The following is an 18,327-nucleotide window of genomic DNA, read 5'->3' on the forward strand; positions in this document are numbered from 1 at the left end:
TATTTACACTTGGCTATTTATCATTAGTCCTGTAAAAACTATTACCATGAATCAAGATGATGTGAATATTGTTATTGATTCAATATTCTCGTTATAGAGTCATTGTGTTGCAACAATAGTGCTGTCATTTAATTTATTCTTGTTCCACTAATGGTTTGCCCTGTAAACCGGCCGATGGAGCCTAAATCTGAATAAGAGGCCCAGCAGACATAAACATAAACAAACAAGACACAGAACACGTTACAGCAAAAGTGGTGATTTGGAATCTGTGAACTTTGAGTCACTGATCCTGGATCAGAACTCCACACCAGCCTGGTAAATTAGGTTTGCGGTGCCTTGTTGGCAGAAACCTTCTCCGTGGGCAGAGCTCATGTCTGTTGTACCTTCACTTTGTTTGAGGACTTGAGTGTCAAAGTGGAACCTTTTGGGCTCATAGACACCCGCACGTCTTCACCACCATGTTGCGGTGCTTCTTCAGGATGACGTTGTTGTTGTCGTCGTAGAACAGGACGGAGATGGGGCTGAGCTTGGTCGGGGCGCAACAAGCCTTAGGAACCTCGTCAGGCTTCAGGAGGTGCACCTGGAGAGTGAAGCGCATTTTATTTACATATTTAACCTCATGTGACCAAACATTTTTAGATATAAAACACATTACGAAATCATGGATAGGTTTAAATGAAAGTGTAATTCAGAATGTTTGCATTAGCTTATTGTGGGATGGTTATGCAGCATCCTGTAATCGGTCACAAAGGAGTTTAGTAAGTATGTGATAAGTGTTCATTACGGTACTGACCACTTGCTGGATGAGGGCGTGGTTGGTGGCGTTCATGCAGGAGCCCAGAGGATAAAAACACTCTCCATCACAGTAGTAAGCTGAATATCCAGTGGGGGCCAACACCCAGTCCTGGGCACAAGCACAGAAATATAGTGAGACGGGAACATCTTCTTATCCAATCTATTAAGAAATATCATTACAATATGAGACATGCAGAAGAAAGGATCAATACTGCTGAGTGAATGTGACCACTTCACCGTTCCTACTTTAATGAAAACATATTGCAAGATTACGACAAAAGAATATGCCGTTAAGTTGACATGTTAATTAGATATTTCAAACAATTACAATGGACACATTCACTTTTTGTTTTGCTAAATCATTGTAATTTCATTAAAATGCTTAAACAAAAGAAAAAGTTAGCGTAAATTGTGAGGATTTATATAAAACCTCTTAAATGTTGGAGGAAGTTTCTTGATAAATTATGAATTGCTCTCAGGTGAATCTGACTTTCACTAATGAAGTGTTTGAGCAACAGAAATAGCTCAAAGGTGCATTTCATAACCCTTCAGCTGGCCAGCATATATAGCGTTAGTATTCGTGTGACTAATGCGCAACATTTCTGATTACATGGAGGCTCGCTTTTTTAAGAAAAAATAAAGAAAATTGATCAAGTTCAACATTTCTGCTGTGAAATAGATACCTTTCCTTTCAGATCGTAAGCTATTTCATTATGTGTCCTGAAGTCAACAATATCAATCATGGCTAGGAATTATGTATCAATGGGTTTTATAGCACTTTAAGTAGTCAGAAATGGGCTATTTTATAAGAAATGTGAACTTTTACGATAGAAATCTCAATTGATACAGTAAAAATACTTTTGTGTTTGTATGTGTCACAACACAAACATGAAAGAAAAAAAGACTTAACCCTCACAATTGTTTTTAAATTGATATCAAACAGGCAACATGTTTGATATATTTTTGTTGAATTTATTTCAATATATCATACTATCAACTGACTGGTGGGCACGTCCCAAGCCTCTTAATTGCATCTCCGTTTCCCTCATTTGCATCTTTTTCATGCACGGAGAGAGGAAACGAGGAAATGTGTTTTTTAACAGAAATGAGACGTCTGTTTCTGATGACTGACAGCTGTCAGTCAGTCGGCTTTAACAGCTGCAGAGACTCATGCAGGAGTTGGTGTCTGAACACACGATCAGTGTAACGGATTTGTTTTTGGACAGTTTTAAGATCACATTCTAATAAAGATCCACTTAAATTATTAAAAACTATCGTATAATGTTTTCAGTTGATTTATTGGTGTTAAACTACTTATACTATTAAAGACACAGTTTTCATCACTAACAGAGTAGAGCTTGTTTATCTCTGTTACTAAACAACAAGCATTTTTATTTATTTAATTATATCTATTATAAAAGTTGAGGGAAATAACAGATCAAGAAAAGACTATTTCTAACAAATGAAGAAAGTTGTTTGTGGGCCTTTCGTTGTTCATAACATACATTTTAACAAGACGGTGAATCAGAAAACAAATCAAATATATAACTTGAGTTTGGAACGGCCGTCAATACGGCAATTAAGAGACTAAGGATGTACCCTATTATGTTTTATGGTATTCTTTCAACATACTATATACTTATTATTACTATATGCTTATTATTGTACATGCCTGTTTTCAACACAATACTTTTTTTGGACATATCACTGACTCTTTTGCAGGTAATCTATTGAGCGGTGCTGAAATGTATCAAAGAGTTAGAACCAGGTTTCCATGGTGATCGAATGGATTTTCTTTATTCCAGTAAACGATCCGGCTCTCTTCCCTTAAAAAGCAGCTGGGACCACGATACTGTTTATGTATGCAAGAAGTCAAAAACATTGACCTGGAGTCTCACTCACTAAACGTCAATCAAAAGAAGCTAAATTCAGAGCTGACCTTCCATCCCAGGTCACTGAAGCTGACGTAGAGTTCATGTTTCTTACAGGGCTGACCGCCGCTGTTCACAGGACTCCGATCTGAACACAGGAGAAAAGATCATTTTGGAAGAGCAACGTGAATAATTCAGTCATAATAGAAGGATTTCAAAACAATCTTTTCAGACTATAAATTCTACATTTGAAGGTTTTAAATTGATCACAAGCCACAATCACTACATCATAGGTCACCGAGGTTGGGTTCCCTTCCATTACGTCATTCAAATGAATTATTAATATCTACATAATACCAGACTGATGTAAGTTCTTCATAAATTGTCCCGATGATTCACATTTAGGAATCTGTCTTTTCATGAAGGATTATTTCTTCATCTTCAATCTTGAGAAGTGTCCCAGTTTGCCAAATAAATATCTTTTTAAAGTCCCGAGACCTTGTGAGACACAAACAACATAACATCAGAGCTGTAATCCACAAGCCTCACTGTGGATGCTGGGCACTGGGAGGTCGTATTTGGGTTTCTTCTTGCGGGGATGTGGCTTGACGGCTCGCGGCGGCCGACACGGGACCTGACTCTCCCTGAAGAAGGTCACCATGAAGGGCTGTTTGGAGCGGGGGCCCCTGCGTCCCACCAACCCGATCCAGCCGGCAGACAGGGAGCGATCTAGGAGAGGATACAGAAATATGTTCTACTACTGCAATGCAAAATATACCAAGTAATCTGGATGTAGACTACACCAATTAAAAAAGGGTCCTCTGGTGTACCCACCCTCCTCTGTCTCCACATAGAGGCGGATGCCCAGGTTGCTGCGGGGGTGGAGGAGCCAATGGTTGGAGGCCGAGGTGACGTCGAAGGCCAGCCAGCCCTCCTGTCCGGCGGGCACCGACTGCATGTCCAGCAGCACCAGCTCAGGTTCTCTGAACCAAAAGCAGAATATAATGTCAACGCCATCAAACAGCTCAAAAGAAGCAAGCCTAGAGAGATATTCATAAACATATTTAACAATCAAGCCAATTATGACCTTTTAATACTAAATGATAGTCTTGATCCGAGAAGGCTACAAAAATATGCGATGATGAAAAAAAACGTGAACTGATTTGAACATTAGGCGGATTGTTACACTCCTTCAGAACCAGAGGCAGGTATAATTAAGAAAATATTCTCTCATAGGCATTTATTTCTTCCTACTTTCAACCTGCATTTACTGGGAGAGGTCAAAGGTCAGGCTCGCGGTCTTTTGGGGGGATTCATCGTTTGGTGAAGTACACTCAAACCCTTTAAGTCTGTTTGAAAGATGCTTTCTTAATTACTTGGCCACATAACCCATTTGTCAAAATGTGACGAAGGTCTCTCCCATCTGGACGTTTGAAATGTCTAGAATCCTTTTATTAAATCATTGTTGTGAGTTACATCACCAGTCAATGGGAGGATTATAAAGTCATGTAGGTTTGTTTGTCAGAAAGACGAGAAAGTCACAACATGAGCAACAATGTGTTGCTTATGTTGTTCCACAATATGAGAACATGTTGTCTGGGTGCATTTGTCACAAGTTACACATCATTAATCATTCACCGTAATTATTGAGGCCAAGTTCAGGCTCAGATCAAACATGCAGTGTCTTTTGAACATTTCTAACATATATAATGGACTTTGAAACCTGTGCCTGCTCTCTCGCTGGATCTCGTACACAGAGATGTGCAGCGTCCGGTTGGCCCTCTGGCCCATCGTCAGCGTCTTGTAGATGCGGAACTCCGCCGCCGTCACCGTCTCTCCCTGGGGGAGGGGCGTCAGGTCGAACCGGAACTCCTTCCAGTACGGCCGCGGCTGCAGCAGGTCTCGCTCCTGCTCCACTGCAGAGAGGATGGCATCACCATCACACATTAATAACTATATGGACAAAGAGTGGCATGAAATGGAAATATGTAAAGGTTCAAATATGTAAAGGTATGTATATATATATATATATATATATATATATATATATATATATATATATACGTATATATGTATATACGTATATATACATATATTATATGTATATATGTACGTATATATATATATATATATATATATATATATGTATATGTATATGTGTATATATATATATACATATACATATACAAAGACATATAGTTTTGTTCTGCATCAGTTGGGAGATTTATTTCCACAAAGAGGATTTATGAGGCGTGTTTGTTCTTTGTCGTCAACTTCCTGTATCCAAACAACAACAACCAAAACAACGCCACTGAAACGCGTCCTCATGGGGACTTCTGGTTAAAGAGCAATATGTAGATGAAGAGGTGAGCAGGAAAACAAACACACACACACACAAACACACACACACACACACACGCACGCACACGCACACCCATGCGCACACGCACACCCACACACACACGCACACCCATGCGCACACGCACACACACACGCACACACTCACACACACACGCGCGCACACACGCGCACACACACACACACACGCACACACGCACACACACACACACACACTAATTAGAGACACTTAGTGCCCTGAACCACAGCAGCTGCTCAGCACAAACACCACTAATTGCAGCCTTCCTGGTATTTTTAGAGTCGCTCGTCCACAGCAGTATTTTCATCTCTTTCCCTTGTCGGCGTGTGTCGGTGGGCCTGTAATTCCAACCAGCTGCGTCGTTCCATTACATATGCGTAGGAACACACACCCATGTCGGTTTGATTCCACTGACACACCGACACACATTGATTAGATTAGTCACAACATACTAAACTTGGTGAAGCTGCAGTGTCTGCAGAGGATCAGGTGACACAAGACGAAGCTTTATGGAAAAATACGGTTGAGAACGTTCAAGCAGTGTTGCAAAGTAATAAGTATATTTACTGAAGTACTGCACTAAAGTTCAATTTTGAGGAACTTTACTTTAGAAGTTACAAGTGTGATATATTATAACAGATTAAGCTACCCAGCAGTCATTTAAATAAGCTCCTCCTTTACCAACTGCAACATTCAAGTTATGTGCATGTTAATACAATCAATAATTGTCCCTACCTAGTGATATTAAATAGCTATATATATTTATATAAATCATTAATTGGCCATTTTGCACGAGGAGTACTTTTTCTCTTTGGTATTTAAATTGCATTTTGATGAAAAGACTAAAATGTTACTTTTATTGAAGAGTACTTTTACTGTGATATTGCTACTTTTACTTGAGTAAAATATCTGCGTAACCACTGCATACGAGTGAGAAAACTACAATATGTTGAATGATTAGAAGTCATATGCAAATACAAAAGTCCCGGCCTCGTCATGTGAAGGGAAACACCGGCGACTCCACGTTGTTTACGACATGGCGGCGGTTTGGAGGAAATGCAGCGTTTCTTTGCAGCGTTGACTGAAACATTTAAGGCTGCAGTTTCTTCTCCAAAACAGAGAATTAAAAAAGAAGAAACCCTTCATTTGACCCAGAGCACAGAGGAGACGCTTCCCACGGTAAACTGGTGCAGATCACCATTCCCATTACCAGAGGAGCTGGAGGAAGGAAGCCATCGAGAAGAGGATGTTTAATTGTTGTGCTCTGACAGATAGGCATCAGTCAGGCCGGAGGCACACACACTCACGCAGCAGCATTATTTACAGAAGCAAATAAACTATTTTATTCACTATCAACCAATCTGCTGTCCAACAAATGGTCCGAAACCCAAACATATTAACTTGACTTTCATATACGACCAAAAAAAAGGGCAATTCTTAATTTTAGAAGCTGGTACTATGCAGATCAAATATGTCTTTCATTGAAAATCATTTAAAATTGATTTGAAACAATTGAAATCAGTCAAAATGGTTGCAAAGTAACGGAATAATCAACTAATTACAACTACAAAATATATACAGTCACTTACAGACCACGTCACTAAAATCCACTGAATAGGGACAATTTAATCTAATTTAGAGAATCACTTACTCACCACAATGCACATATAATAGCGGATTATGTTGTCATCTTTCTTTGTCTTTCTTATTAGTCATGTGTCAGAGAGGTGGACCTTCTCATTTGACTGGTCTCTCCAGGAGAAGATATTAATAGTTTCCGGTTCTGTTTATTATTCAGATGTTGTACTTTTGTCATCAATCGCTGTCCTCCAGTCGGATCTTCTGAGTCCTGGAACCAGTGGAGCGAGGCTGGGGAACTTAGGAATGCTGGGTTGCAATGGAAAGAGACCAATATAGATCAGCCATACTGACATTGGTTTTAATCCTCTCTGTGGGGCTGAACGTACAGAGCGAAGAAACTAAAACGGGGGCAGCGACATGTGTCTCGTCATTCAGGACTGATTACAGGTGTTCTCCGACTTCACTTGCTACAAGCTAAGTGAGATGAGAAGATCCATACCACTCCCGTCTGCCCATTAAAGCCACAGCCAGCAGCCGGTTAGCTTAACATAAAGAATGGAAACAGTGGCTCTGTCCTCTGATAACTCAATCTGCCTGCCAGCGTTGCTAAATCAAGTTAATTAGTGAATTGATCCGTTTCATCTGTGCAAGAAAAGAAATGAATATAAACCGACAGTGGTTTAGAGTCATGTGCATCCCTAAAGCTGCTGTTATTAGTCTTGTGTTGTAGCAAAGAAACTAGTAACTACGGCTGTCAGTGGAATATAAAGAGTTCAATAACTCAAGTGATGTACAAGTACCTGTACATTACTTGAGTTTCCATCACCTTTGCTTTCCCTTCATCCAAACCACGTATGAAAAGACCTGATGCCGCGTTGGAGGCGGGGCCTCCTTCATTCTGATGGAAGTTGCTCAGTGGCCATGAGGCAGCTCGACTTCCTCGATTTAAATTGACCCGGATCTCCGTCACTGTTTCCTCATTAATGAGCCCATTGAGCCAGAACACCTTGACCACACGGCCGCTCGGCTCATTCGCACCAAGGAAGGATTCGGGTATTAGCACATTTTAGGACTTTCGGTACACAGACCATCATCAGGTTAATGATTTCATAAAACCTTTTTTTTAAAGACACGCTAATTTACAATATTTAATTCCCATCCCATGGTTTGGCCACTATGTTCAACCACACCAGGCATCACTTCCTGTGCGCCTCTTTCCCCCCCAGGGGTCATACGCCCCCCCACAGGTGTAAAGTGTTTACTCACCCAGGTTGACGAAGCTCATCACCGTGTCGGCCTCGCTGACCACCGTGCCCAGCGGTGGCGTGTGCGTGCTGAGCGTGGGAAGGACCGCGTGGCTGACCTGAGCCAACCTCTCCACCCCTCCAAACTTCCCCATCCCGGGCCCGTTTACAATGATCTCATTCCCTTCCTCCTCCCCCCCGTCGGCAGCCATGGCGTGGTACAGGTCCAGCATGAAGAGCGGTGCGGAGGAGGGCGGCCGTAGCGGCGGGTGGGGTCTGGGTCGCCCCGGCAGGCCCAGGATGGACAGGATCTCCTTCTGCATCTCCTTCTTCTCGCGGCCGCTGAGCCGCCTGAAGCTGGAGTGGACCAGGGCCTCGCCCTGCTGGCTCCACAGCGAGAGACAGAGGAGGAGCAGCAGCAGGAGCAGGGTGCTGGGGTGGAGGAGAGGCCCGTGGGGCCTGGAGGTGGATCTAGTCCGGAGGACCATGCTCCTGCTTTTGCTCGTGTGCTGCTGGTTCCTCTCGCTGCAGAGACAAGAGAAGCTGTGGGAGACGTCCATGGCTGCGGTTTGCCTCGTTTCTTCTTCTCTGCTCGCAAATCAAGATCTCACAAATAATCTGCTTTTATCTTGACCGTTAATCTTCCCTCCAGTGTTTTCCACTCGCTCCAGTTTGTCCCGTCTGTGTCAGACAGATGCTGAGCTGTGCCTGGTGTGTTTAGAGGAGAGCTGGCTCTGGAACGGGACGTGTTTACCGCCTTAAACTGCCTCTGTTTATCTCTCCCTCCCCTCTTCGCCTTCCTCTCTCCCTCCTCTACCTTCTCTAATCTTGACGAAAGAAAAAAAAAAAAAAAAAAAAAGAAGCCTCCTCAACCTCTGATCCTCTTCTCCCTTCACCTCTCAGTCGTGCAGCAGAAGAAACAGAGATAATGAGAGCGAGGGCATAATTACAAGCCTTTCCAATGTGTTTTGAATACAGACAAACTATGCCCCTGTGGAAGATCTGTCTGCACTTTTGAAGTTGTAAACCTGGGGGATGGAAAGCAATTTGGGTGATGAGCAGGTGCCCCAGATTGGAGAAACCAAAGAGCCGTGTCATCGGGTTTTCTCCCGGTCCTCCATGGCCCCCGCGAGCAGAGTTAGGTTCACACCTGAGTCAACGCTCAACGAGATACCTCGCGAGAATCAGCCACTGCTGGAAGCTTTTACCCCGTCATCTTTGAGTGCTTAATCATCCATTCCAGAGACCGCACCCCGCCCACACATCTCTGGGGCTCCAGATGTCTTTCTTAATCCAATTTATGAAAACGGTAACCTCCAGAAAACTGTTTCCCCGATTGTAATTCCTTGGTTTTTATTTTGTTTTTTGTTTTCAAACGTGTGGCAGCTCTTGTGCATCTAAAAGCAGAGCGGAGTAGCAGTGAGAGTGTGTCCTGTGTGGAGCTCAGAGAGGCTCACAGTTGTTCATAAACGGGAGGGAGTTTCCCTCCCTCCCTCCGCCTCTCGCCCTCTTTCATGTCAAGTCTTTAAACTTCTCTCTCCTGCTTGCATCCCATCATCACCCCTCCCAGTGGTCTCTTTGGAGACCTCTCTCTCTCTCTCTCTCTCTCTCTCACCATCTCTCTCCAGCTCTCTTTCTCTCTCTCCAGCTCTCTCTCTCTCTCTCTCCATCTCTCTCTCCATCTCTCTCTCTCCAGCTCTCTTTCTCTCTCTCTCTCTCTCTCTCTCTCACCATCTCTCTCTCTCCAGCTCTCTTTCTCTCTCTCTCTCTCACCATCTCTCTAGCTCTCTTTCTCTCTCTCTCTCTCTCTCTCTCCATCTCTCTCTCCAGCTCTCTTTCTCTCTCTCTCTCTCTCTCACCATCTCTCTCTCTCCAGCTCTCTTTATCTCTCTCTCATCTTATGACTGCTTCCTTTCATAGCTACTCAACGTCGAGTCTCAGGCGGCTTGACAGGAAGTACGTCAAGTGGCCGGATGCCCCGTTAGCGGCAGTAATTCTCTGCTTGCATGCAACTATTCTAAAAGAGTCAAAGCCAAACGTTTCTCTACAGATATCAAACTTTGTGGCACCAACAAAAGTGAAATCATTCAAATGAGTCTAAAAATAAACATTAATCTTAAATTGTAGGTTAAAATCTTAACCTACAGTAAGTTATTTAAAAAAAAGTTTAGTTTGTTTTTATTTATGACCAATTAGTTGATTAAATAAATTCTAACTTGATTTGTTTTACTTCTTATTTTTGGCATCTTAGGATGCTTAATGCTTAGAGCTACACTAAAGCTAACGTTCTTCATAAAAATGTTCGCTAGTTCACACTACTTAAGTTATTTTTTGACATTGTGATCGAAAAAACATTAAAATCATTAAATCCCCAAAATATGTTTTAGTTGACACCATGAAGTCAAAAGTTATTTCAGAACAGACACGTGAATATTTTGATGGTATATGCATATTAGCATCGTCTGGTGAGGTCTAATGAGCAACAACTAGCTAACATTGTTTTAGTTATTGACCTATTTACTTACATTTTGTAATAGTTTACTACCTTTTGTCATTGAGTTTAGATGTTTCATTTACTCAAGTACCAATTTACAATTTTGAGGTAAGCTAATTACTTTACTTGAGTATTTCTATTTAATGCAACGTATTCCACTGTATATATTAAGTCAACATAACATACATACATATATATATATATATATATATATATACATATATATACATACATACATATGTATATATATACATGTATATATACATATATATACATACATATATATATACATACATACACATACACACATATATATACATATATATATACATACATACATATATATACATATATATATATATACATATAGATACATATATATACATATATATGTGTGTATATATATATATATATACACACACATACATATATACACATATATATACACACACTGAGTATATGATGTTTACTTAAGTATAACATCTGATCTTCTACCACTTGCTGAATTACAATCTCAAAAATCTCCCGCCGAAACAAGATGGCGTCCAAAGGAAGCCAGAAGAAGTTCATGTCGGACTCCAACAGGGAAGCGTCCGTTTCAGCCCTCATCGTGTTCACACCGTTTCCTGTTGAGCTGTTCATCAGTGTGCCGAGCTCATTCGCACACACACACCCATGAATGTGTTTAAACCAGCAGGACTTGGAGGGAAGCAATGACTCCAACATGGTGGTGAGGCTCAGCCCGTGTTTGTGTACTCTTTTCTTCAAAGGTACTCGTGGTCACTTTGAACAGCATGAATAACACGGACCAAACCAAGCCGAGGTTCAGTTGGTCCTGGACCAAAGGGCGAGTCCCAAATGCCAGGAATTAACGCTCTGCTCGTTTTGTTTTTCTTTCCTTCGCACGTCTGCAACTTCGGGAGGTTTCTTCTGATAATGATGAGGAGTGAGCGAAGATGAAGATGAAGGAGGAGGAGGTGAAAGAACAGAGAGAGAGTGAGTTCAAGGCGAGTGAATGGAAAGCAGAGCCGAGTGCCATAAACCCGCTGAATGAAATGAAAAAGGACATTAGGAGCGATGCCGGCCATCAGATGAGTGCAGGGAGGACAGATGGAGTGTGGACAGAAAGTGAGTGTGTACACACAGCTGCAGAGGGTGGACCAGACCATCATGTCCGGTGGAACCACCGAATAAACAGGACAAAAGTTATTTTCACACACTGCCTCTCGGTCTGGATGTGAAACCGGGACTGTGAGACGGAGCCGGAGGGGAACGAGACATTGGAGAGTTCTAATTGTTCAAATGTCTTTCAACCCCCTCGCAGTGTTTGAGTGAAGAGCCGATGGGATGCGTGCTGATCCGTTACAGGATAATTACCTAGAAATGTCCTCAGAGTCTGTGCTCTGCTGTCACGCAGGAGTGACTGGGGGCTGTAAACAAAATTACAACCATTTAGCTCATTGGAATCTATTCAGAAATTATAAACATTCACATATCCATTGACCATGACATCCTGTTACAGAGACTGGATCAGTCGATTGGCATTTACTGCACTAAGTTGGTTTAAATCCTATTTATCAGATCGATCTCAATTTGTAAACGATGAAGCCTCGATGACCACCAGCGTTAATCACGGAGTTCCACAAGTACTATTTACCTTATATATGCTTCCTTTGGGCAACATTATCAGGAAACACTCCATAAACTTTCATTTTTATGCAGATGATACTGAATTATATCTACTGATCAAACCAGAGGAGACCAACCTGCTCGCTAAAATTCAAGAATGTCTTAAAGACATAAAAACATGGATGACCTGCAACTTCCTGATGTTAAACAGACAAAACTGAAGTTATTTTACTGGCCCTGAACACCTCAGAGATCAATTATCTGGTGATGTGGTGTCTGTAGATGGCATTGCCCTGGCATCCAACACCACTTTAAAGAATCTCGGCGTTAACTTTGACCGAGACTTGTCCTTTAACTCCCACATAAAACAAATCTCAAGGACTGCATTTTATCATCTACGTAACATTTAAAAAATCAGGCATATCTTGTCTCAAAAAGATGCAGAAAAGCTGGTTCACGCGTTTGTTACTTCCAGACTAGATTACTGCAACTCCTTATTATCAGGCTTCTCTAATAAGTCTCACACTTATGCAGTGTTTCCTGATAATATTGCCCAAAGGAAGCATATATAAGGTAAATAAAATTGGTCCAAGCACAGAACCTTGTGGAACTCCGTGATTAACATTGGTGGTCATTGAGGCTTCATCATTTACATCATTTTACAGATCGATCTGATAAATAGGATTTAAACCAACTTAGTGCGGTACCTGAAATGCCAATCGACTGATCCAACCTCTGTAATAGGATGTCATGATCAATGGTGTCGAACGCAGCACTAAGGTCTAATAATACCAGTACGGAGATGAATCCTTTATCTGATGCAATTAGGAGGTCATTTGTAATTTTCACCAGTGCTGTCTCTGTGCTGTGGTGTTTTCTAAATCCTGACTGAAACTCCTCAAATAAACTATTCTGATGTAGGAAGTCGCCCAACTGATTTGCGACTACTTTCTCAAGGATCTTAGAGAGGAAGGGAAGGTTAGAGATCGGTCTGTAGTTAGCCAACACCTCTGGATTAAGAGTGGGCTTCTTCAGGAGAGGTTTAATTACAGCTACTTTGAAGGAATGTGGTACATGGCCTGTTAGCAAAGTACACATTAACAATATCCAGCAGAGAGGTGCCAATTAAAGGCAACACGTCTTTAAGCAGCCTCGTTGGGATGGGGTCCTAGAGACAGGTAGACGGTTTAGAAGTAGAAACCGTTGAGGACAATTGGTCTAGGTTAATGGGAGAAAAGCTATCCAAATATACACCAGGGCATACAGCCGTTTCCAAGGCCACTCCTCTTGATGACAGATCGGCAGTAGTTGAGGGCAAGAAGAGATCATCAATCTTGCCTCTAATAGTTAAAATCTTTTCATTGAAGAAGTTCATGAAGTCATTACTACTGAGGTCTATAGGAATACACAGCTCCACAGAGCTGTGACTCTCTGTCAGCCTGGCTACAGTGCTAAAGAGAAAACGAGAATCTCTCCGTTATCTTTGATCGGGAAGCAAATCTCAAAGACTGCATTGGTTCTACGTAATATTTTAAAAAATCCGGCACATCTTGTGGAGAGCAGGGTCGTCCTTCAATCAGAGGATCGGCGGTTCGATCCCCGGCTCCACTAGTCGGTGTCGATGTGTCCTTGGGCAAAGACACTTAACCCCAAAATTGCTCCTACGGTGTATGAATGTGTGTGAATTTGAGTTACTCCTGATGTGCAGGTGGAACCTTAGCTCCTCCCATCAGTGTATGAATGTTAGTTAGTCCTGATAGGCAGGTGGAACCTTGCATGGTAGCCCCTCCCATCAGGGTGTGAATGATGTCATGTAGTGTTAAAGAGCTTTGAGTGGTCGTAAGACTAGAAAAGTGCTATACAAGTCTGTACTTTTTCCAGTCTTCTGACCACTCTTCTTGGACAATTATTTTGTCAATTAATCAATTCATAATTGAGTCTACAAAATGTCAGCAAACTGGGGGAACAACAAGTTCCAAGAGCTTGTTTTTGTCTGATTCACTTCCCAAGACACAAAAGCTAACTATTCAACTTATCAGCTTCTGGGAAGTTTTCAGCCTTTTAACTTAAATTACTCAAACAATTAATCAATTATCAAAAGAGTTGACCACTTGAGCTCTAATATTACCCACATTTACAAACAACATTCACACATTCTAGATGATAAAACAAAAATCCAAAACAAGAGGAATTTACTGCAAGCATATTTTTTAATACAAAAACAGAACAAAAACTGTTTATAATTTTAGTTTTTTGTTTTACTTGTACACCATTGACTCCTAGTAACCCCTCTCTCCATGTCCTCGTCATCACAGAGTAGCACAGCATCAAAAGGCGGAGGACTCGTCACGAATCCCTCCCCTCAGAGACAATAAATAAATAAAAATCACCTTAAGATGTCTTCTTTCTTACTGTAATTTCATTCGTTTTTCATAAACTTCATCTCTCAGACTGAGATAACAGAAACAACTCGGTCCCGTCAATGACGGGCATTTGAAAAAAAGCCTAGAAGAAGAGACGCTGGGGAGGGACATGAGGGAGGAAACCTGCTCTCATTGGTCCGCTGCATCCCGGTCTCCCTGTCATTCAAATTTGTAGTTCTCTCTACATATGAAGGGCAAACCCCTTTGGTCATGGTCTGGGAATTGTAGTCATTAGCAAAAAAGAAAAAGAAAAATGAACAAACAAGGCTGCCAGCAGAGACAGCGACCGAGTGAGTAATGTAAAGTTACAATGAAGTAGAAACACACACACAAGTAATGTTAAAGAGCCGAGCGGACGTTTATCCTTGGTACAAAAAAAAAACTACATTTCTTTAACCATAATACTAGTTCACTCCGCGAAAGGTGATATGACACTGAAAAATAAATAGATTTTTCTTTCAAGCTAAATAACAAAAGTACAACTGGATTATAAATTACCAGAACAAAACGAGAAGAAAAACAAAAATCACATTTGCAAAGAATTCATTTTTTGCATACAGTGACTCAAGTCAACCACCTCTCTCATTTCCTGTAACAATGACACACGTAATACACCCCACCTTGTGTGTTTCAGAGTGTGTGTGTTTGTGTGTAAAGGGCAACGCAGCGTAGACATTAAGGTGGCACTGCAGAGGAAGAGACAATTAGTGCATGCTGGTTGTCGAACAGCGGGTTAGGTTTCACGTGTCGCATATTGTCTGTAATGTGCTGCCGGTTGGTGATTTCCGTGTGTTGGGGTTGTTACGACAAAACCACACCGTCCTTCTCTGAAATGCACACGAGGCTGATTGTAGCGTCCCAGCGGTCGGGAGGAGTCTGCTGTGCGGTGTTTCAGTGTGAGTGTTTGTCCTCAGCTGCAGCACCACCACCACCACCACCGACCCTCAGAGTCTAAGTTTAGCCGGTGTGTGTGTATGTGCGTGTGTCTGTGTGTGTGTGTGTGTGTGTGTGTGTGTGTGTCGGACATCGTCTCCCGCCTCCTGCATGGGAGCTGCTTTTAGCAGATCTGCTGAGGTGACTGCTTTTTCTCGCCAACCGGTCCAGAGGAAGCGACATGGCGGTCGTTGCATATTTTCTGTTTAAACCCATCGCTGAGGCATCTGGCCCACAGGCAAAAATAATGAGCCGCAACTCTTTCTTCTTTGTTATTTCTTGAATGTCATTTTTGTGTGTTTAGTTTTGGTATGCTGTTGGTGGTGGAGGTGGCGCGGCCCGCTCGCTGTGTGTACTTGTGTGTCACTGTGGTATAAAGCGGTCGCTCTGTCCGATCCGGACAGGAGCGGACGAGTAAGGCAGCATCACGTCACGGCCGCTCTGTGTCGGCTCCACGCTGGTGGGGAGCTTTAGAAAGACGCAGCAGGAGACTGGAAGGCAAAACGGGGTCGCTTCTTAAAAGGGGAAAAGTCCAGTTCGACCCCACGGATTCTGGCCCGGACTGCCGGACCAGAACTCTACTCCTCTTGTGCAGTTTTTCAGTCCGTTTATGAGACCGGGGAAAGAGTGAGAAGGAGATTCACTCATCCTGTCCATCTCCTCCTTTCCCCTGAAAACATCCATCGTAGTGTCAAAACTCCACACAGCCAATGGTCACGCTTCTGCTCCAGCTTCTCTGTGCCTGGAGTTATTTTTTCGCAGATCCCGGGTTCTTTGGGCTGGGGGCCTTTTTGGAGATGGTGGGAATCTTGGAGGGTTTGGCCCCGGGTCGCCGCGGGGTGTCCGAGGCGTCGGAGCAGACGGAGCGAGCGTCCTGGAGCTCGGATGCGTCCGAGGCATCGCTGCCACGCCGACTGCCGGCTCTGCTGCCCGCCCGGCTGCCGGCTCGGCTGGTCGGCCCGCTGGCCGTGGACGCCCCTCGCTTCGGATCTAGAGGGCAGACGGACGAAGAACAATTACAAAGAGCATCTGTTTCTAATGAATGCCACTGAGGTCGGTTGAGCAGAATGCTTTCGCTTCACGGTCGTCCACCACCTTAGTCCAGACTGAAATATCTGAACTGATATCAGATGATTTTATTTGTAACAGATCACCAATAACATGTTCACACGTGTCATTTAAAGTGGGAGGAGCATGCTAACGCGCTACTCTACCTCAAAGCCCCCTCAGTACGGCCTTTACGTCTCATGTGAAGAACAATCAGCTTATAAAGTGATAATAAAGTCATTTTTAATGTCCACTGATATATGATGAGTCTACAGGTGACCGCTGTCTCACCGCTTCGTGACGGTTTGCAGGAGTGCGTCGTTCCTCCGTTCTCTCCGGTCAGCGAGCCTCGGCTCGAGTGGAACGTGGGCCTCTTCAGTTTGGACCCCGACGTCGCCCCCTGCAGGAGAACGGTTATCAGGTGAAGGCCAATTGGACTCTGAGGTCATGTGACGTCATCATATCACTCCAAAACCAATGAAAACCGACCACACAAAGAACCAAACAAATGATAACACTTTGTGTTGGATACATTTTCTTCAGTATTGATTATTTTAATTATTCATTCATCTTATGATTATTTTCTTGATCTATAACATATGTTCTCAGGGGGATCTCATCTAATCTTTTGCTTTATCTCACAAACAGTCTGAAACCCAAACAAATTCTCTGTAGTCACATTTAACACGGTTTAGTGTTGTTATAAAAAGATTTGTTTGCCATTCAAATACATTCAGAAACTTGATCAATATCATTCATACACCTATATCATATGTATGTCAAATTGCAGGTTGTGCCACATCGTGTTTATTGGAACAACCCTCCACAGACGATGTTTATTCCAAACATTAAAACCAACGTCTTCACAGCAGCAGACGTTTCTATGTGGCGGTGTGTGCGTTAGTGCATTAGCGCGTTCAGTGGGACGGGGGTCAGGTGGGACGGGGAGGTGGGTGGGTGGGGTGAGTGTGTTACCTCGTGCCCAGGAGTGGTGTGGAGATCTGGGCAGCAGTGGCACTGGGTTGGCGTTGGAGTTTTACTGTGTGCCAGCCAGGGCTTGGCATAGTCACGCGAGTGAGTATGGGAGGACTGAAGGGAGGAAGGGAGCAAGGAAGGATGGAAGAAGGGCAGGAGGGAGGAGTAGGGAGGAGGAGGAGAGCAAAACAGCAAACGAGGGAAGCAAATGAAGGAGTGAGGGAGTTAAAAAGGGAAGGGAAGGAGCGGTTGGATAGCGAGGAAGTGCAGCGCAGTGTATTTTTGTGTAAGAGCAGATGATTTGATTTTCAATTTTCATTTTTTGGGTTTCCCAACAATGCAGGAAGGACATTTTTTGTTTTAAGGCAGGTCAGCAGGAATGACAGGAACGAGGGGAAAAGATGAAAGACAAAACAAAGAAACAAGAACAAAAAATAAAATATCACAGTTAAGGATGTGGTGACAACAACAACAACAACAACCGTAGGATGACAACAACCGAGCAATGTGTAACAGAAACAAATAACACACAAACACCAGTGTGCACTCTCTCTCTCTCACAAACACTCAACACGGACAGTAATGTCTTCACACGGGACAAACAGACAGATGACTACACGACAACACATGTCGTCTGGTGGTCTGGAAACAACGAGCACACCTGAACGCACCGTTCAGGTGAGCGTGGCTACTTTCCCCCTCATCTATTGAGCCAACGATACGTTTCCTGTAGCCGGCCGCTATGAAACCTTTAGTAGTTCTCCCCAAGAGTTTGATGCACAAAATGGTTGGAGATCCCCTTTTTTTCTTGCAGTATTCATTTAATCTGCACAACCATTGAAGTACTAATGAAGAAAATAAGAACTTGTTTGCTTTGCTTCATCTCTGACCATGTTGGTTTTTGTGCTTGATCTCAAGTAAATAAATCAAAGATGGTATTTACGTCAAGACAATTTTC

At 42.8% G+C, this 18,327-nt stretch overlaps 2 protein-coding genes across 2 annotated transcripts in view; both read right to left on the bottom strand.

The window, feature by feature from the left end:
* Positions 1–8,708, bottom strand: bmp8a (bone morphogenetic protein 8a). Its single transcript, XM_034545920.1, has 7 exons — positions 7,891–8,708; positions 4,390–4,582; positions 3,501–3,649; positions 3,216–3,395; positions 2,735–2,814; positions 794–904; positions 1–580 (listed from the first exon to the last, which is right to left on the bottom strand). Exons 1-7 carry the CDS (start codon positions 8,426–8,428, stop codon positions 431–433), a joined length of 1,401 nt encoding a protein of 466 aa, XP_034401811.1. The 5' UTR covers positions 8,429–8,708; the 3' UTR covers positions 1–430.
* Positions 8,709–14,182: 5,474 nt separating this feature from the next.
* The window catches only part of macf1a (microtubule actin crosslinking factor 1a), a 124,876-nt gene continuing 120,731 nt past the window's right edge, over positions 14,183–18,327 (bottom strand). Inside the window, 2 exon segments of the mRNA XM_034544444.1 lie at positions 14,183–16,337; positions 16,686–16,794. Of these exon segments, the coding sequence (XP_034400335.1) occupies positions 16,096–16,337; positions 16,686–16,794 (351 nt within the window). The 3' untranslated portion in view covers positions 14,183–16,095.

This window comes from Cyclopterus lumpus, chromosome 11 (genome assembly GCF_009769545.1).
Source record: "Cyclopterus lumpus isolate fCycLum1 chromosome 11, fCycLum1.pri, whole genome shotgun sequence".
Taxonomy (NCBI): Eukaryota; Metazoa; Chordata; class Actinopteri; order Perciformes; family Cyclopteridae; genus Cyclopterus; species Cyclopterus lumpus.